The sequence below is a fragment of the Ahaetulla prasina genome, chromosome 3, assembly GCF_028640845.1.
Source record: "Ahaetulla prasina isolate Xishuangbanna chromosome 3, ASM2864084v1, whole genome shotgun sequence".
Lineage (NCBI taxonomy): Eukaryota > Metazoa > Chordata > Lepidosauria > Squamata > Colubridae > Ahaetulla > Ahaetulla prasina.
The window spans coordinates 193,938,910-193,959,977 of record NC_080541.1 but is presented as its reverse complement, the minus strand read 5'-3'; the positions used below and the strand labels follow the sequence as shown (position 1 = coordinate 193,959,977).

At 41.2% G+C, this 21,068-nt stretch overlaps 1 protein-coding gene and 1 pseudogene across 4 annotated transcripts in view; both read left to right on the top strand.

Moving 5' to 3' along the window:
* Positions 1-21,068, top strand: part of NCOA6 (nuclear receptor coactivator 6) — a 55,375-nt gene that overhangs the window by 19,236 nt on the left and 15,071 nt on the right. For all 4 annotated transcript variants that reach the window (XM_058175658.1, XM_058175654.1, XM_058175656.1 and 1 more), the window contains 4 exons: positions 870-1,709; positions 10,951-11,097; positions 11,553-12,672; positions 20,449-20,570. In XM_058175658.1, the coding sequence (XP_058031641.1) occupies positions 870-1,709; positions 10,951-11,097; positions 11,553-12,672; positions 20,449-20,570 (2,229 nt within the window). The remainder of the gene's footprint in view (positions 1-869; positions 1,710-10,950; positions 11,098-11,552; positions 12,673-20,448; positions 20,571-21,068) is intronic.
* On the top strand, positions 3,346-6,082 carry LOC131194084 (START domain-containing protein 10-like; annotated as a pseudogene).

Sequence of the window (21,068 nt, the reverse complement as noted above, 5' to 3'; positions counted from 1 at the left end):
AACTTCCACTAAGTTAGAAAAAGTACAGAAGTGGCAAAGTCAGTAATAAGAAGGCTCACAAACTTTCTCTGCAAAAAAAACAAGGGGATAGAACATCAGAGATTCTTAGCTTGGAAAAGAGTAACTGAGGAGGGATATGATCAAGATGTAAATCATGTAAGAATGGAGAAAATAAACATTTCTTCCCATGTCAAAACATTGATCAGAGGTTATAGAATGAATTGATTGGAATGGACAAAAGAAAGATTTCTTCAAACAGCATTCTTAGGATAGATTAATAGAAGGTATGTCTATGAAGATCATTAATTTTTAGATTCAGTATTAACTTCTGTGTTAAAAGTGATGTGTCTTCAAGTATTAGTTGCAATGGGGTAAAAGTAAAAAAAAAAAAGTCTCTCCCTGTTATTTGGGAACACCCCAGAGTATCTAATTGGCTATTGAGAGAAACAAAATTTGGACTAAAATTGGTCTTGGTTTAAGCGGGGCTGTTTTTATGTTCTTCCCAAATGCAGTGTTATACATCTGCTGTCATCCCTAAATAACACAGTTATAAATTATGGCTCTAACAATTTGGAAGAAACCAGATTGAGGAAGATAATTCCCAAAGCTGCTGTCTACTTTTATGAGTAGAGTGAGCATCTGCTTTTGAATTTTCAAATATTTGTATACATTTTTTATCATTGCTAGCCTCTGACCCCCTAAGATTTGAGTGAAAAAATACTGAAGAATGCTTCTGTAGAGGCAATTTATATAAAAGAAGATGGAATATGCTTGTTCCTCTGAGTAATCATTGGGGTATATATTTCTTCTGTTGTTACTTTTATGGAACTAGTTGCCAACATGTTTTCTTTTTCTTTTTCCCCCCATAGATCCAGCTGATCCACTTTTATCAAGCCTCACTATCCAACAGCAGAATCATCCATCTGGATCTATGGTGCCTCAGCTCCATTCTGTACAATCAGTTCCTGTTAATAGGCAAATAAATCCAGGTAACTTTCAGCAAATGCAAGCTCAGCAGCAGATTCAGCCACAGCAACAACTGCATCCACGCCCTCCTCAACAACAACAACAACAACAACAACAGGGCATTCGACCTTCATTTACAACCCTAGCTCAAGTTCCAGTTCCTCCTCCTGGTTGGAACCAGGTACCTTCTGGAACATCTCAACTTCCTCCATCCCAAGGAACAATGGGTGTATTGACAGTTAACCAGGCTTGGAAAAAGACCCCTTTGCCTGGGCAAATGCAGCAGCAAATCCAAACCAGACCCTCACTAGCAACAGTACAAACACCCTCTCACCCTCCGCCCCCATATCCCTTTGGAAGCCAACAAGCTTCTCAAGCACATACAAACTTTTCTCAGATGAGCAACTCTGCCCAATTTACTGCTCCTCAGATGAAGAGTCTTCAGGGAGGACCCTCACGGGTTCCTACTCCACTACAACAATCCCACCTGTCTAACAAGTCTCCCGCGTCCTCTCCCTCATCTTTTCAGCAGGGTTCTCCTGCCTCTTCACCAACAGTTAATCAAGCACAGCAGCAGATGGGACCAAGGCCCCCCCAAGCTAATACTCTCCCCCAGGGATTCCAACAGTCTGTAAATTCTCCTGGTCGTAACCCTATGGTACAACAGGGAAATGTACCTTCAAATTTCATGGTGATGCAGCAGCAAAACCAGGGTCCACAGGGTTTGCATCCTGGGCTTGGTGGTAAGTTGTCCTATTTAGGAAAAATGCTTGTTTATTTTTATAGTAAATTGATACGTTGTAACTTCATCTGAATTTACTTCTATCATAAGGCATTATATATGAATAAATGCCAGAAGTATACCTGTGGAAGATGTATTGCATCTGCACAACAGATAGATGATGGATTTAAAATGATCTTTACCTCAAAGGAAAATTACATAAATTGTGGTTGAGCTGTGCAGATGTTTAGTCTGGTGCTTGGAAAAAGGGTACTTTTGCTTTTAACTCCATGGTTTTATGGAGTGTTGTAAACCATCTAGAGTCATTATATGAAGCCATATAAACTGTAAACAAACTCTTGAATATTACGTAATGTCTAATTTCTATGCCTTATCAACTTAAGAGTTGCCAACTCCAGAGGAAAGCAGTCCTGGACTTGTTCCCTCTCTTAACTAATGTGCATGTGAGTTAAAGGAAAGCAAGATATATATGATACAATCCCACCTGTCCAGGGTCACGCAATTGTGCAAAAATTAAGAATGCTTTCAGAAATAGAAATGTTAATAGTTTATCAATTAACAAAATGGAACAGAAATGAACAGAAGAAATCCAAATCAAATTAATATTTGGTGTAACCACTCTTCATCTTCAAAACAGCATCAATTTTTACACTTGTACAAATTCCGGGATTTTGTAGGATTGAGGCAGGTGTATGATTAACCAATTATACCAAGCAGGTGCTAATGATCATCAATTTCATATGTAGGTTGCAACACACTCAATAACTGAAACAGAAACAGCTGTGTAGGAGGCTTGAAACTGGGTGAGGAACAACCAAACTCTGCTACCAAGGTGAAGTTGTGGAAGACCGTTTCATGTTAGAGGTCATACACCATGGCAAACTGAGCACAGGGCTAAAACACAAGGTAGTTACACTACATCAGCAAGGTCTCTCTTAGGCAAAACTTCAAAGCAGACTAGGGTTTCAAGATGTGCTGTTCAAGCACAAAGAAACGAGCAATGTTGAGGACCATAGATGTATGGTCCATAGTACTCAGCCAAAGAAATTTAGTGCAGCAGATTAAAGACACATCATGCTTACTTGCCTTTGACATCGGAAGATGTCCTGCAGTGCCATCAGCACAGAGGTGGCAGAAACCAGTGCGATCCAGGTACACCTATCTACTGTCCAGAGAAGTCTGGCCTGAAGTGGTCTTCATGGAAGAATTTCAGCCAAAAAGCCATACCTCTGATGTGAAAACAAGGCTAAGCGACTCAACTATGTGCGAAAACATAGGAACTGGGGTGCAGAAAAATAGCAGCAGGTGCTCTGGACTGATGAGTCAGAATTTGAAATATTTGGCTGTAGCAGGAGGCAATTTATTCACCAAAGAGCTGGAAAGTGGCCTTTTGTCCCAGCTGAGCTGGGAGCCTCACAGTCCTGGGTGGCCAGGGAAGTCTGAGTGTCACTTCTTGTCACCTGCCCAAGGCCCCCACCTGCACCACTTGCTGTCAGCCCGCGCACCTGGGCTGCTCCAGCTGCGCCAGCTGAAATGGGGGACCTGCGTGGAGCCAGGCTTCCTGACTAAGCTGCCTTCTGCACCTTCCAGGCAGATTGCGAGATGAGGCCGGGCTGGGCTAAGCTGCTACAGCTGTGATGGCATCACCTTTTGGGGGCAGCTGCCTCCCCAGGAGGACTTTGCTGTGCACTGTGAACATGCCAGATGTATCAGCTGAGAGTATATTTGATGTCCTCCATGACACCGAATACCGGAAGAAGTGGGACTTGAATGTATAGAAACCCATGAGATTGCCAGACTCTCTGACAACAATGATGTGGGATACTATTCCTGGAATTTATTTATTTATTTATTTATTTATTTAGATTTTTATACCGCCCTTCTCCTGAAGGACTCAGGGCGATGTACAGCCAAATTATAAAACAATACAATATACAATTAAAACAAAGACTTAAAACAAGCATATTCCATAAATGGCCGAAATTTAAAACAATCAAATTTAAAACCCTTAAAATTCATAAATAGTAGCCCCAATTAAAATTATTTAAGACTAAAAATTTAAGCCAGTCCCGCTTGAATAAATAAATGCGTTTTCAGCTCACGGCAAAAGGTCCGAAGGTCAGGTAATTGGCGCAAACCAGGGGGAAGTTCGTTCCAAAGGGTAGGAGCTCCGACAGAGAAGGCCCTTCCCCTGGGGGCCGCCAGCCGACATTGTTTGGCGGACGGCACCCTGAGAAGACCCTCTCTGTGTGAGCGTACGGGTCGGTGGGAGGCGTAAGGTAACAGCAGGTGGTCCCGTAAGTACCCGGGCCCTAAGCCATGGAGCGCTTTAAAGGTGGTAACCAAAACCTTAAAGCGCACCCGAAAGACCACAGGGAGCCAGTGCAGACTGCGCAGGAGTGGTGTTACGTGGGAGCAACGTGTGGCTCCCTCAATCACCCGCGCAGCTGCATTCTGAACTAGCTGAAGCCTCCGGGTGCACTTCAAGGGGAGCCCCATGTAGAGAGCATTGCAATAATCCAAACGAGAGGTGACGAGCGTGAGTGACCGTGCATAAGGCATCCCGGTCAAGGAAGGGGCGCAACTGGCGGACCAAGCGCACCTGGTAAAAAGCTCTCCTGGAGACGGCCGCCAAATGATCTTCAAACGACAGCCGTCCATCCAGGAGAGCACCCAAGTTGCACACCCTTTCCATTGGGGCCAATGACTCGCCCCCAACAATCAGCTGCGGTTGCAGCTGACTGTACCGGGGTGCCGGCATCCACAGCCACTCCGTCTTGGAGGGATTGAGTGAGCCTGTTTCTCCCCATCCAGACCCGTACGGCTTCCAGGCACCGGGACAACACTTTGACAGCTTCGTTGGGGTGGCCCGGGGTGGAAAAGTACAGCTGCCTGTCATCAGCGTACAGATGGTAACTCACCCCAAAGCCACTGATGACCTCGCCCAGCGGCTTCATATAGATGTTGAACAGGAGAGGCGAGAAAATCGACCCCTGAGGCACCCCACAAGTAAAGCGCCTCGCGGTTGATCTCTGCCCCCCTGTCAACACCGTCTGCGACCGGTCAGAGAGATAGGAGGAGAACCACCGATAAACGGTGCCTCCCACTCACAAACTCTCCAACCGGTGCAGCAAGATACCATGGTCGATGGTATCAAAAGCCGCTGAGAGATCTAATAGGACCAGGGCAGAGGAACAACCCCTATCCCTGGCCCTCCAGAGGTCATCCACCAACGCGACCAAAGCTGTCTCTGTACTATGTCCGGACCGGAAGCCGGACTGGAACGGGGATAGATAGAGAGCTTCATCCAGGTACCGGGGAAGCTGCCATGCCACCACACTCTCTACAACCTTCGCCAGGACCAGAAGTGCCCCAAACCTTTAAAGAACAGAGATGTGGTCAGCTTGAGGTCCTGGCAAGTCTTGGATAAGTTATATGTATCCTCAGATTCTCTGTCAAGGACCAGAAATACCCGCTCCCCCCCCAACTAGGACCTTGTCAGAGCTGTGTCACTCTTAGCTGGATACCTGGTGCAACCAACTGGACCTAGCAGTTGCTGCTTGATTTAGTTGACCCAGGTAGACTCAAAAGGATCCCTGCCTAAGTGGGTTGTGAATAAAGTTTCTCAGTACCTGGCGCCAAAGCTTATGTAGAAAATGGACAAAGCTTGTCTGAGGTATCCTTTGAAGGAGCACCACAACATAGTCAAAAAACCTTGGTTGCATCCTGAGCAGAGCCGCCTTCCCACAATGCCCTGTCCGAACTATCCCTCCAAAATGTCTCCTGGCCGGGGAACATTGATGAGAGTGGTTTAATGGAAGACAAGGAAGACAAGGGAGACATCAGCTGTTCAGAGAATGCCAATTTAACTTTTGCTCACTTTTGAGACTAGCACTCGCCGGCCAGCTGGCTTACCCAGTTAATTTTACAATAAAGAATTGGAGAGTGGTACAATAAGGTCTGCAGGCAACAGTGAAGCACGGTGGAGATTCCTTGCAAGTTTGGGACTGCATTTCTGCAAATGGAGTTGAAGATTTGGTCAGGATCAATGGTGTCCTCAATGCTGAGAAATACAAGCAGATACATCATGCCATACCATCAGGAAGGTGTATGATTGGCTCCAAATTTATTCTGCAGCAAGTCAATGGCCCAAACATGCAGCCAATGCCATTAAGAATTATCTTCAGCGTAAAGAAGAAGAAGAAGTCCTGGAAGTGATGGTTTGGCCTTCACAGAACCCTGATCTCAGCATTGAGTCTATTTGGTATTACATGAAGCAACAGAAGGATTTGAGGCAGTCTACATCCACAGAAGATCTGTGGCTAGTTCTCCAAGATGTTTGGAACAACCATGAAGGAACCTTGCCAGATTCCTTCAAAAACTGTGCACGTATACCTAGAAGAATTGTTGCTGTTTTTAGGGCGTGTCTGAAGGCGATCACGTGCTCCGGCCCCTCAGTTCCTACCCGTTCCTCAGGCGGCCATGATCCTCAGAGCTTGGATCTTCGGTTGATGTTATGTAATGCCCGGTCCGTGGCTAATAAAGCTCCCCTGATCTGCGATCTTATTCAGGGGGAGTCCGCGGACCTTATGGGCATTACGGAGACCTGGTTGGGCCCAGAGGGGGGGGTTCCCCTTGTTGAGCTTTGCCCTCCAGGTTTCCGAGCATTTCATCAGCCGAGGGTCCAAGGTAGGGGTGGGGGGGTGGCGGTTGTCATTAAGGAAGATCTAGAGCCGAGGGAGGTCACTGTTCCTCAGATTGCCGGCTGTGAATCCCTCTATGTGAGGTGGGGCCATAGGAATCAGTTGGGCTTGTTGATCGCGTACCTGGCTCCTTGCTGCGTGACCACAGCCCTGCCCGAGCTGTTGGAGGTACTTGCCGCGGTGGCGGTTGAGACCCCCAGACTTATAGTCATGGGGGATTTCAACCTACCATCAGCTGGCTTGTTATCGACTGCAGCTCGGGAGTTCCAGGCTTCCATGACGGCCTTGGAACTGATTCGAGTAAATGATGGCCCTACACACATGGGGGGAGGCACGCTGGATCTGATTTATATCTCTGGACAGTGGCTAAATGATCTGGAGTTAGGTGATTTAGTAACAGAACCTATGTCATGGTCTGATCATTTTCTCCTTCGCCTAGACTTCCGGACCGCCACTCACCACCGCAGGGAGACGGAGCCTACACGTTGGTTCTGTCCCAGGCGCCTGATGGACCCTGAGAGGTTCCTGACGGAGCTTGGGCCATTCCCTGAGGATCTGGCCCACAGCACGACTGAGGAACTAGTCGCGGCCTGGGAACAGGCCGCGGCTGGGGCCCTGGACCGTGTCGCGCCTTTGCGGCCTCTGACCCGGCGCAGATCTCGTCCGGCCCCTTGGTTCTCTGAGGGGCTGAGGGAGATGAAACGCCGGAGAAGACGCCTAGAGAGCACCTGGAGGTCCAGTCGTTCCGAAGCTGATCGGACACTAGTTAGGTCCTATTCTAGGACCTACCTGGTGGCAATGAGGGAGGCGAGGCATTCCTACGCCTCCACCCTCATTGCGTCGGCAGATAACCGCCCGGCCGCCCTGTTTGGTGACCCGCTCCTCCTTCATCAGGAGGTGCGGATGACCCTTGCAGGGGCGTGCCGAGGAGTTTAGTGGTTATCTATACGATAAAATCGCTCAGCTCCGGACGGTCTGGACCGAAATTGGGATGATCCAAGCGAGAGAGAGGAGACACGTCTTGTTGAACCGGTTTGGGATGAGTTTGACCCTGTGGCTCCGAGGGCGTGGACAGGTTGTTGGGGAGGCTTCACGCCACGACATGTTTACTGGACCCGTGTCCTTCCTGGCTGGTACTGGCCACTCAGGAGGTGACACGAGGCTGGCTCAGAGGATTATCAACGCTTCTTTGTTGGAAGGGTTTTCCTGCCGCCTTGAAAGAGGCGGTGGTGAGACCCTCCTCAAGAAGCCCTCCTGGACCCAGCTATTTTGGGTAACTATCGTCAGTCTCCAACCTTCGCTTCGTTGCGAAGGTTGTAGAGAGTGCTGTGGCGCGACAGCTACCCCAATACCTGGATGAAGCCGTCTGTCTAGACCCGTTCCAGTCCGGCTTTCGACCCGGATACAGCACGGAAACAGCTTTGGTCGCATTGGTGGATGATCTCTGGCGGGCCAGGGACAGGGGGTACTCCTCTGCCCTGGTCCTATTAGATCTCTCAGCGGCTTTTGATACCATCGACCATGGTATCTTGCTGCGCCGGTTGGGGGGATTGGGAGTGGGAGGCACCGTGTATCGGTGGTTCTCCTCCTATCTCTCCGACCGGTCGCAGACGGTGTTGACAGGGGGGCAGAGGTCGGCCGCGAGGTGCCTCACTTGTGGGGTCCCGCAGGGGTCGATTCTCTCGCCCCTGCTGTTCAACATCTATATGAAGCCGTTGGGTAAGATTATCAGTGGCTTCGGGGTGAGATACCAACAGTACGCTGATGACACCCAGCTGTACTTTTCCACCCCGGGCCACCCCAATGAAGTTGTCGAAGTGCTGTCCCGGTGTTTGGAAGCCGTACGGGTCTGGATGGGGAGAAACAGGCTCAAGCTTAATCCCTCCAAGACGGAGTGGCTGTGGATGCCGGCATCCCGATTCAGTCAACTGCAGCCGCGGTTGACTGTTGGAGGCGAGTTATTGGCCCCAAAGGATAGGGTGCGCAACTTAGGTGTCCTCCTGGACGACCGGCTGTCGTTTGAAGATCATTTGACGGCCGTCTCCAGGAGGGCCTTCCACCAGGTCCGCCTGGTTCGGCAGTTGCGCCCCTTCCTTGATCGGGATGCCTTGTGCACAGTCACTCACGCGCTCGTTACCTCTCGCTTGGATTATTGTAATGCTCTCTATATGGGGCTCCCCTTGAAGTGCACTCGGAGGCTTCAGTTAGTCCAGAATGCAGCTGCGCGGGTGATAGAGGGAGCTTCGCGTAGCTCCCACGTAACACCGCTCCTGCGCAGACTGCACTGGCTACCTGTGGCCTTCCGAGTGCACTTTAAGGTGCTGGTTACGACCTTTAAAGCGCTCCATGGCTTAGGGCCTGGGTACTTACGGGACCGCCTGCTGTTACCATATGCCTCCCACCGACCCGTACGCTCTCACAGAGAGGGACTTCTCAGGGTGCGGTCCGCCAAACAATGTCGGCTGGCGGCCCCCAGAGGAAGGGCCTTCTCTGTGGGGGCTCCCACACTTTGGAACGAGCTTCCCCCAGGCTTACATCAAATACCTGACCTTCGGACTTTCCACCGCGAACTGAAGACATACCTTTTTATTCGCGCGGGGCTGGCCTAAATTTTAAATTTTACATTTTAAATTTTAAATTTTAAACTAAATTTTAAATTTTATCGATTTTAAATTTTAAATTTTTTTTAAATTTTCTACTAATTTTAAATGGGGTTTGGTTTTATAAATTTTAAGGTTCTAGGCTAATTATAATAAGTTTTTTAACTCGTATTTTAAATTGTATATTGTGGTGTTTGTATTTTATTGTTGCCTGTACACCGCCCTGAGTCCTTCGGGAGAAGGGCGGTATAAAAATAAAATAAAATAAAATAAATAAATAAATAAATAAATAAATAAATAAATAAATAAATAGGGCAAAGAGTGGTCACACCAAATATTGATTTGATTTGGATTTCACTTCTGTCCGTTTAAATTAAAAATAAACTATAATACTTCTATTTCTGAAAGCATCCTTAATTTACAGAATTTTTGCACAACTGCCTAAAACTTTTGCAGTTCTGTGTGTGTGTATGAGTGTGTGTATAAGTATGTCTGTACCCACTATGCATATTAAACAGAAGATGTGCCAAAAAAGATGCAGGACTGGGACAAAAATTATATTAATCATATAAATTAATATTAATTGAATTAATAAATACTTATTAAAATTAATATCCTATAAAACAACAATCCATTGTGCAATTAATGGAATATCTATATACATGCATCCAATTTGTCTCACATTTGCATTTCACAATGGATTTTATATGCATTTTTAGAGCCTTTTATTTTTGAAGAGAAAAGAGCATCTGTTTGGTGAATGTGGGTCTTTGCTACTTTAAAGTAAATTATTTTGGGGCGGAAAAAACCCTAGTCTTCCTTAACAACTACTTGATTGTATGCCATCAAGTTGGTGTCAACTTTTACTGACCACGTAGATAGATTTTCTTCATAGCCATCTGTTATGTATATTCCACAGCTTGACCTGATTGACACAAAAGCTTTTCTATAATTAATGAAGCATATACTGACTTCTTTTTTATATTCTTTGGCTTTTTCAATTATCCAGTGTGCCTTAGTAATAACATCAGATGTTCTTTGGGTTTTTTTTAAAGCCAGCTTGAACGTCTGACATTTCCTTTTCCATTTAAGACTCCGATCTGTTTTGGATGATTTTAGGCATTTTGCTGGCATGTGAAATTTGGAATTTTGTATGATGATTTAGACACTGTTAAGTCTCCTCCTTGTTTTTGGAATTGGAATGTAATTTGAACTCTTTCAATCTATTGACCACTTCGTGCTTTGCTCGTTCGTTCCATCAGTTCCTGTAACCTTCTAACCAGAGTGCTGGTTTAATTATCTTCTAGTATTAGAAGTTGTTGTAAGTAGGGAATATCTTCTACATTTGAGATATGAATCCCCTTCTGTGTTCAGAGATCTTTTAGAAGAATTTCTTTATTTTCCATCATCTGATTTCATCTTCCTCTTTACACATGTTGTGTAGTACTACATATTGCTTTTTCTAATATCTCCCTGAAACACTTTTCTGTCTGAGATTTTGGTTTTTATGGGCTTTGGCTTATCTTCTCAGAGAAGCTATCCTATAACTAAGTACCATTGAAATCTGATTTTCATTCCTACCAGATCAGTGGCCACTTTTTATAATTTTCCAGGGTACAAAATCCCACATCTTTTTACATATATTATATGTAAGACACAATACTCTCTTCTTTACATATATAAATGTGTGTTATATTTTCTAATGGGATTGTGATAATTCACATTCTTTCTATATAATCTTAATATGTTGAACCTACTTTCTAGTTGCTCTTTCAATACTAAAAGCAATTATTGTTACTTGTTAAATTTTTGTCTCAACAGATACTATTTTTCATAGCTTACCTTCCAGATGCCTTTTCATTCTTTGTCTTCTCTTAGTATTAGAATATATTGGTTAATATTAATAAAAATCTTCAATTAAATATTTTTTTCTGTCCAGGAATGCCCAAACGTCTTCCAACTGGCTTTACTACAGGGCAACCAAATCAAAATTTCATGCAAAGTCAGGTGCCTTCTACAGCACCAGGCACGCCTGCAAATGGTGGCACAGCTCAACTGCAAGCAAGTCAAAATGTGCAGCATACAGGTCTGTTACATTTTGTTGGATTATTCATTTGTTTTCTAGAGAGTGACAGCTACTGTAATGAAGATGTAGTTTTAGCTATAATTGTCTGTGACTAAAAGCCATTTACAGTTTAAAGAAAACAACAGTTTGTAATACATAATGTATAACTGTCAACTTATTAAGTGAAGGAGATAAATGCAAAGAATTCATTGGTTTCATTGCATTCCGTTATTTGATTTTATATATACACATTTTAGTTTTCCCCAGTTGTCGAATCTGTTGCATTTTCAAGATGCATATTTTCATTTTGTGCTATTAGCATAAATAGTAGTAAATAAATATTAGAAATATATTTTATTTCAACCGTCCTACTATGTAGTTCAGATTTTGCTGTTTTAGCAGTATGATATTGAATGGATATTGTTTTTTTAAGTTATATGTATTAATATTAATTCAGTTTGAATATGATTTTTAAGGTGGTCAAGGAAATGGTCCTCCCCAGAATCAATTACAAGTTCAGCATGGCCCATCAAACATGATGCCGACCAACTTAATTGGACTTCATGGGAATGTAAACAGTCAACAGACAAATGCCAATGGAGTTCCACAAGTTAATATAAGCAACATGCAGGGACAACCTCCACAAGGACCACAATCTCAGTTAATGGGCATGCACCAACAAATAATATCCTCTCAAGGACAGATGGTTAACATACAGCCTCAGGGGTCTCTAAATCCTCAAAATCAGATGATACTTTCTAGAGCTCAACTCATGCCACAAGGACAGATGATGGTAGCTTCTCAAAATCAAAATCTTGGTCCATCACAGCAAAAGATGACTCCACCCAAACAAATGATTCCCCAACAAGGCCAACAAATGATGGGTGCACATAATCAGATTATGGGACCTCAAGGCCAGGTGCTGCTGCAGCAAAATTCAATAATGGAGCAGATGATGACCAATCAAATGCAAGGAAATAAACAGCCCTTCAATGCTCAAAGCCAGTCTAATGTTATGACGGGGCCAGCTCAGATGATGAGAGGACCAACTCCCAATTTGCAGGGAAATATGGTGCAGTTCACAGGGCAGATGATGACTCAGCAGAGCTCTGTAAATAGTAATCCTTCTCAGGTAATGGGGATTCAGGGACAAGTTTTGAGGCCTACAGGACCTGGCCCTCATATGTCTCAACAGCTGGGTGATACCACCACTACAGCCAACAGTGATGTGAACTTGACACAAATGCTACCTGAAGTTTCTATGCAACAAGGAAACATAGTACCTCCACACTTGCAAGGGATGCAGGGAAACAGCAACACACCAGGAAGCCAATTTGCTGGACATGGGATGCCTTTCAATGCCCCTTTTAGTGGAACCCAAAATGGGAATCAGATTTCCTGTGCACAAAATCCAGGTTTTCCTGTCAACAAAGATGTCACATTAACAAGTCCATTGTTGGTAAATTTGCTACAGAGTGATATATCTGCAGGACATTTTGGTGTGAACAACAAACAGAACAATCAAAATGCCAATAAACCGAAGAAGAAAAAGCCTCCTAGAAAGAAGAAAAATAATCAGCAAGCAGAACAAATTAAGTAGGTTTAAAATTTTTGTTTCCTACATAAAAGTTTATTTGTCAGTTGAACATAGTATTCAGTGTGGGCTGTTTTAAGCATTTTTAAATATCAAAACAATAACAGTTTTATGTGATAAACATATTTAAGGATTGAAGAAATAATAACTATTTGTACATTTATGTTACTTGATAAATTCAAGAATTTGTGCCATAAATGTTGCCTCATTCCAGAGGCGAATTTATTTTTATGATGTAAGAGTGATTCAGAAGCAATCACAGAAAGAAATGCTAAGGAAAGTTTTTAAGTTATCATCCAAAATTAATATATGTTTGTATTACAAACATCTTCATTACTCAGGATTTCAGCTTGGTATTTCAGACAATGAGAGAAGATAATTGAACCTAATAATGGAGATACTTGCTTTGTATAGGATAATAAGTATAAACATTTAAATCAAAATGCACTCACCAGTATTAGATCACACTTATCCAGTATTCTTTTTTAATTTTGCCCCTAATAAATCATTATCATTATTATGTCCATCATTAAAATATTTAAAAATTAAAGTCATTTACAAACTAAAGTAAAACTACAGAAAACAAAAGTAAAAATATTATGCAGTTATGCAAACAAATCAGCAGCAACTTCTGCAAGACTAGAATAAATATTTTCATTGATAAATAATATGTAGTTTTCTTTTTGATTTGAAAAAAGCTGATAGGCCAAGTCAAGCCAGCTAAAAACATCATTGTGGCTTATAGGCTAAATGCATAATAATACATGTAGGATTTTTGATGGGACAAGTAATAACTTGCTTGTTATTAGTGCTTTGGGATTATAGTAACAGAAATATGTAAACATTTTATTTTTTACATTTTCTGCAAATTTACATTGAGTAGTAGATTTATTCTTGATTAATAATTTACAGTGTTCATTTAGGATCTACCACACCAATAACAAAAATTGTTCTTATCCACATATATTCACTGTATCCAAAGTGTTAGTTTGGATGCTAGTTGGCACAGCAGTTGTATTATATTGTATATAATTTCCTCATGCAGTACAACATAAATTTCCAATTTATAGGTACAAATGGAATTAGGTTTAAGGCAGAGTTTAGACAAATTGGCTGATTTCCTACAGATTTAATTTTCTAACCAAGTTGGGGAAATGGGTATTAGGCAACTCATAGTTATACCTGTTAATAAGCTGACCACCCCAGTTTTATGTGTGCAAACTTTCTGCAGACTTTGTTACACCATTATCTATATGAAATTGCTGGGCTTCTTTGCTCTCTATTCTTTTTGAAGACTTAGTATGTCATACCATAATGATTCACTTCAAAGGTCTCTGCATGGAAAGATGTATTGACTATTATTGATTTAATCTGAAATTAAAACTTGCAGAAAAAATGGGAAAATGTTTGTTGAAAGAAGATAGAAAATAAAAATTGATAATATAATTAGAAAAAAGTTAGATTGCTGTATTAGAAGTTTTTTTTTAACAGAATCATTGGAAAAATTGATTATGCTATTTTGATATGAAAGGCTATTGTATTTTTTATAAGTACCATATTTTTTGGTGTATAAGACGCACCTTTCCCCCCCCCAAAAGAGGGTGAAAATCTGGGTGCGTCTTATACTACGAATGTAGCCCTGCCCACCCGCCGGCCCCCACCCTTTGGACATTTTTGGGCAGTTCCAGGCGGCGGGGATCTGGATCGGGGCACAGCCTGTCCTGAAGAGGAACAAACCTCTTCGGGACACTTGGGGGGGGGATCTGCCCGGCGACTTTGGTGAACAAGGCGGGCCCCACAGTTCGCGGCTGGTCACCCTTCTGGCTGCCCAGCGGGCGGCTCAGGCCAGACAATGGTCACAATGACTTCACTCCCCAGCAACGTGAGGAGCCACTGCTGCTGCCACTATCTGAGCCCTCTCTATGCCCAGGAGCCGAGCCGAGCCTAGTGGGAGCTGTGAAATGTCCCTCCTTTCCAGCCACCGCTGCCCACTGGCCCGATTCCCCAATGCAATTTTCAGAGCCGCGTTTCAGGCAGCAGCCAGTTCTCCTGCAATGTGCAGCAGGGAACCGGGAACCATTTTGGATTCGGGGAGGGGAGCTGCCTGAAAATGCTCCTTCCCGTTGCACATTGCAGAGCCGCACACCCTCGTCCTCCTACTCAGCAGACTCACCTCTTTCCTCCTGGCCAGATCTGCCACCTAAAATGCAAAGCACTTTTTTTGCCTCTGGCCACCCCACTTTTGGAATCAGGAAGGGGATTGTGGGTCTGCTGCCCGAAAACACTTTCCTTTGGAATCGGGAAATCCCCCCACTCCCCTACCATCCTGAAGAAGTTTGTTCCTCAGGCTGTGCTCCGACCCTCCCCCAGAGCTATAGGTAGGAAGACGGGGGCATCTCGGGAGCAGAGCCTTCGGTGCCAAGTCCCTCTTCTGCCCCCATGAAAATCATCCCCCACCCCACTCATTCCAGTTAAACGCATGAAGAGTTATAGGGTTTGTTTTAAACAGATAAAAAGATCTGTGCTGCTCGTTATCAAAATCAAGTGGAAGTCTGGACATGGCTGTTCTTGATGCTGGTAGGCAGAGGCAGAATTCTTTTTTTCTTGTTTTCCTCCCCCAAAAATAAGGTGTATCTTATACTCTGAAAAATACGGTAGTTTGTTGGTTGATCTTTTCAATGGGCAGAGTTGTAAAAAGCAGTCCTTAAAGGCAGCAATTCTTAATCTTTTTGTCCCATGGATGCGTTAGAAAATCTGATGAAACATACTGGACTCTTCTCAGAAAAATGTTTAAATCCATAAAAGAAACTACATAGATATAAATTGTTTTAGAAAAGAAACCAGTTATTCTTTGATAAAATCTTTTTCTTTGTTCCTCATTCCCTTCAGTTAATTTATGAAATATGGAGATGGGTTGGGAAGTTAGAGATAACAGACTGAGATTGAACCCTGACAAAACCAGTAGCCTCAGGATTCAAGTCTTTGTCATCCTTAGTTTTGAATGGGGTTGCACTAACCTGTTCTGACCCAATTCGCAACCTAGGAGTTTTCTGGATTCACGTCTTCTGCTCAAAGAGCAGGTGACAGGCATGACCAGGAGAGTTTTAGCACAACTCCAGTTTGTGTACCAGTTGCGCCTTTCCTGGATCATAACTCTCTGTGCTCAGTTACTCAAGCCATGGTCATCTCTCGCCTGGACTACTGCAGTGCACTCTACATGGGGCTACCCTTGAAGTCCTTTTGGAAGCTTCATCTGCTGCAAAGTGCAGCAATGAGAGCAGTCTTTGAGCCCTATGGAATGACCCTTATGACATCTTTTCTCCTGCAAACTTCACTGGCTACCGGGCTGCTTCCAAGTGCAGTTCAAGGTGTTGGTTATGGCAGTCCAGGCTATCTGATGAACTGCCTCATCCTGTTAGGACAAGACTGTCCTACTTATATCAGCAGAAAGGGCCTATTTTGGATCCAGAAGAAGAGCCTTCTCTGCTGTAGCACTTGCCCTTTGGAACATCTTACCTTCTAAGATAAGATCCTCCTATCTTTCCACAAGAGCCTGAAGACATGACTGTCCCAGTTGGCCTGGGGACCAAATGAGGAGATTTTCAATTCAAGGCACATTCCAATATACATTTATTCAAAAATTCCATTAAATTCAAGTGGTTTACTACATGGAATTGTAGATTTTAATCTAGTGTAATACACACAGAAGCATCAAGGTGGTTCTTCAGGTTCCTCAGTGAAATATCTACACTATACTTACCAATTTGTGCTGTTCAACGAACCTTTTTAAATGAGAGTTTTAGTGACTGAATGCTAAAATGATTCTAGGCAGGATTTAGCTGGTCACAGTTATTAACTTGATGGTTTTATTTTGGAGTAATTTAAATTTTAGAACATGCTTCACGATAGTCCCTCATATAATGCATTGCATAATCCATCCAATAACTCACAAAAAACCGAATAACTACTGTTAAATGACCTCTGTTCAAAAAAGATCACTGTTAGTATATTCTACTCACTAGCATTTCTTACATCTCCGGAAATTTTCATGAAAGCAAGAGCATGCCCAGACTCCATACCTGATTTTTAAAAGGAAATTTAATGCCATTTTAAGGTAAATACTATTCCAGGGCATTTTTCAACAAGAACGTCATCTTATCTGATTTCAAATAGCCTGGTAAGAAAGAAAGAAAGAAAGAAAGAAAGAAAGAAAGAAAGAAAGAAAGAAAGAAAGAAAGAAAGAAAGAAAGAAAGAAAGAAAGAATCCCCTGATACAATGATCATTTTATGTTTATAATATTATGATCAATCCATTTATTAGCTGCAGGTGATTTAACAAATGTGGGGCTGTATTGCCATTATAGTTCCACCATGGGATTATTAATTAGAAAATAATATTGTGATTTAAGATTTATCTTAGTTATAGAATTTCAGCATAAATTTATATATAGAATATGCATAAGCTGTTCTATTTAGTCAGAATTGAAAAAATAAACAGAAATGCATACAAGAGAGTACTAAGTTTGGTATGCAAGGAAGGAATGAATGGGTTATTGTCCTGAACTTTAAAGAAAAAGTTTGAAGAAGGGATGAAGTGTTAATGGTTCCTATTGTATTTTAATGATAGGATTCAAAACCCACTATATGTGGTCCTCAATTTACGACCAATCACTTAACGACTGTTCAGAGTTATGACAGACCTCCCCAGAGGTGCTTATGATCTGATTTCAAAGTTCTGACGGTTGTGCCTCCCCGTCCCACAGTCAGGTGATCACATTCTGGGCACTTGACAACTACCCTTCATTTACAGCTGTTTAGCCTCTATCAGCCACATAACTTGATTTTCAGTATTTATTTATTTTTTTATGGAAACTAGCCTTAACTTTTGGTTTCTGGCAAAAAAAAAACCCCAACAACTTGTCTACTTGCTAAAATGGGTTTATTTCATGATTGCTGCATTCACTTAAACAACTGCAAAAAATTGTAAAATTTGATGTGGTCAGATGGTGACCCACCTAATGACCTCTATGACTTACAACTGCAATTCCAGGCTCAATTATAGTTGTGAATTGACTTCCTGTAGAACTTTTTAGCAATATAATTATCTCATCAATGAAAGGACTACTGTCATTTTGCCATTACAAAATGCAGAATAACCAGACTGCTTGAAGCAGCCACCCTACAGACTCTAAGATGAACTAGGTCTCACTAGCACCTGGGCAACTGGGACCTCCAAGTATGCCTCTTGCAGAAAAAAAAAGGATGCAAATGCACTAAAACAAATAACAATTCTTCCTACATCATTTATTATTATGCTAAGCAAGACTACCAGGAGACAAGTCTGGTGTGTGTGTGTGTGCACGTGTGTGTGTGATTTGTATTTGCTCAGTAAACATTCTGACAGTAAAAAGGCAATTTTATAACACACAGATTACATACTTTTACTTAAAAAGCAAAAGATAGCAAAAGAAAAATCATCACATTTGAGACTTTACAAATGTCATCAAACCAAGTCCCTTGGTTAATAGAAATAATAAAAATATCGTATGTAATTTATTTATTTATTAAATTAATATGCTGCTCATCTCACTATCAAGTGACACGGCAGATTACATGATAGAAGCTACATAAAACATTAAAATGACAAATACTAACATTAAAATTAACAAACAAAATTAGGTAAGGAACCGTTACTACAGATCAAGTAGAAACTCTTGTTTTTCTAAAGTGGCAATAATTATTCCTCTTTCCAAAGTTATTTTTTAAATTATTAATTTGTTTATTATGGTCTTCCCACATTTTTTTACATCAGTAAAAAAAGAAACCAAAATCGTTTATGTACATATCATATTGAATATTTTTTTTATTTAGATTGCTTCCACTGAAGAAAATTGTATCAGTAGAGCTCTAAGGAAGAGAAAATTAAGTCTCCTACTGATACTTTCTGCATCCCCTGACATGCTAGCATTTACTTAGGACAGCTCTATCTCAGTTTTTCTTCTTTCTTTCAGAGACAGTGGCTCCCCAAAGGGCCACGTTTGGAAATCAAAGGCCTAAGAATAAACAACATGTACAGAGATTTTTTTTAACATCAAAAAAGAGGGAAAAGCAGTTGCCTAAATGTTATTCAAAAGCTCAGGTTAATTTAGTAGTCTACGTTATGAAGTAAAATAAAATAATGGGTAAAAGACATATTGGTTTATATACAGAATGCCATTTATTAATTTAATATATGCAGTAAGTAGCTGGTTTTTACTAGTAAATATTAGAAGAACAATCCATGCAATTCACATTTAATTTTCTACCTGTTTTCGTCACAAAAGTTAATATGTCTGTTAAACTAGCTACTATATTTACCTAACCCTTTTAGTAACACCTACATATCAAAACTATGCCTGGTTTCAAATGTCAAAATAGAGCTATGAAGCAGTTTTTCTCAACTTTTTTACTCTGGAGCATTCTTTGAAAGGAATCTCAATGTAAAAATAACCCCCCCAAAAATGAAGACTTTACAGTGCAATTCACATCTAATCTATGCAATTCATGTTTTACAACATTTAAAACAAAAGCAAGCTGAAAATCGTGGCATGTAAGAATGGCCACCACTTTTAAGTGCTAGCATTATGAGGTGCTGAAAGTTCAAAAAATAATATATTTTTTTCCAATCATGAGCTCTTATAAAACCCCTAGTGACCTCTTGTGGAAGACCTGCTATAAGGTATAGCAATAACTGAAGCAGCTCAGAAATAGATGTCATCCTCACCCACTCAGAAGAAACAATGACAGTGTCCTGCCTATTGGCTTTTGCCACCAAGAAACAAAAAAGAATGAACTGTACATAAAATGATTTGTCTACCGTAATATATAGGGTGGCCTTCGCTTTATTTTGTTCGTTCATTTTTTTTTATTTATTTAATTTATATACTTATAATATAATTTAAATAAATTTTATTTATTTAATTTATAAAATATATAATATAAAATATTATATATTTTTTATTTTGTACTTTTAGCCACTCCTGGCAATTTCCTTGGACTAGTCTCTAGATTTTTCTTGGCAAGGTTTTTTGGAACTGGCTTTGCATTGTCTTCTTCTTAGGACTGTTAGAGATTGATTAAAGGTCACCCAGCTGGCTTCTTGCCCAAAGCAGGACTAGAATTCATGGTCTCATGGGTTTTAGCCTGATGCCTTAATCACTATACCAAACTGGCTCTCGTAGTGATATATATATATGCTGTGTTAATTAGGAGAAAGGGAATTTGGTTTGAAGAAGAAATAATATCATGGAAGTTTAAGGGAAGCATGTGAAAAATTTACTTTTGCAATCTTACATTGAATGAACCAAAGTTATGAAGAGAATATGCTGAATTGTATTAATAATAGCTAGGCAAAGGTGACATTTCCTGAATCTAATAAGAAATCAATTATAATTAATTTATGATGTACTTTTTTATTGTTGTGCCTTCAAATTAGTGTTGACTTCTGGCAACTGCCTGAACTAGTCCCAACAATTTCTTGGCAAGATTTTCAGAAGATTTCCTTCTTCCTAGGGCTGAGAAAGAGTGATTGGCCTAAATCACCCAGTTGACTTCATGCCTAAAATGGGACTAGAACTCATGATCTCCTGGTTTGTAGCCTTGCTCCTGAAGCCAATACACCAAATTAGCTCTTGCTAAGTTTTAAAAAGATACTTATCTATATTGATGAACATAGAATGTATTCATAAAGTTAAAATAAGTATTACATTTGCATTAGTCATGCATGTTTCTGTCCTTAGTGCTTCAGAATCACGCCCAGTTGGCCTTGAAGAAATGGAGCAGCCACCATTACCAGGAGAGCAAGGTATAAATTTGGATAACAGTGGACATAAACTTTCGGACTTCACAAATAGGCCAACAGGTAATAAATATATTTTTATAACAAATATATTTGATATATTCAGTAATACGTTTTGCAATGTTTCAAAGATCCTAAATGTTATTTCCCTGCTATTTCAAAGGCTTTTAGACATTGGATCAAATGTTGTTCTTTATTAGGAGCACAGCAAAACAATCCATAAACAAGTAGAAAATAAAAGTTTTTATCCAGCATTATGGTCCTTCATAAACAACTGATAATTCAAAAAAATTATTGGCTGGAATTAGGTAACAATATTTGAAAAACCAATTCTTACAATCAACATTAATTATTATTCTATAGGCTACCGTTTTCGGAAGATCTGTCTAACTCTTTTTTGGTCAATAACTGTTCACAAAGTAACATATTCTGTAGGTTAGATATGCCTCAAGTACAGAAATATTTTCTCCAAACTTTTCCGACTTAGGTGCTAATTAAAGTAATTGGTTAACTCCATATTTCAATAGTGATAGAATGAGGAAAAGTGAGAAAAAATCTTAA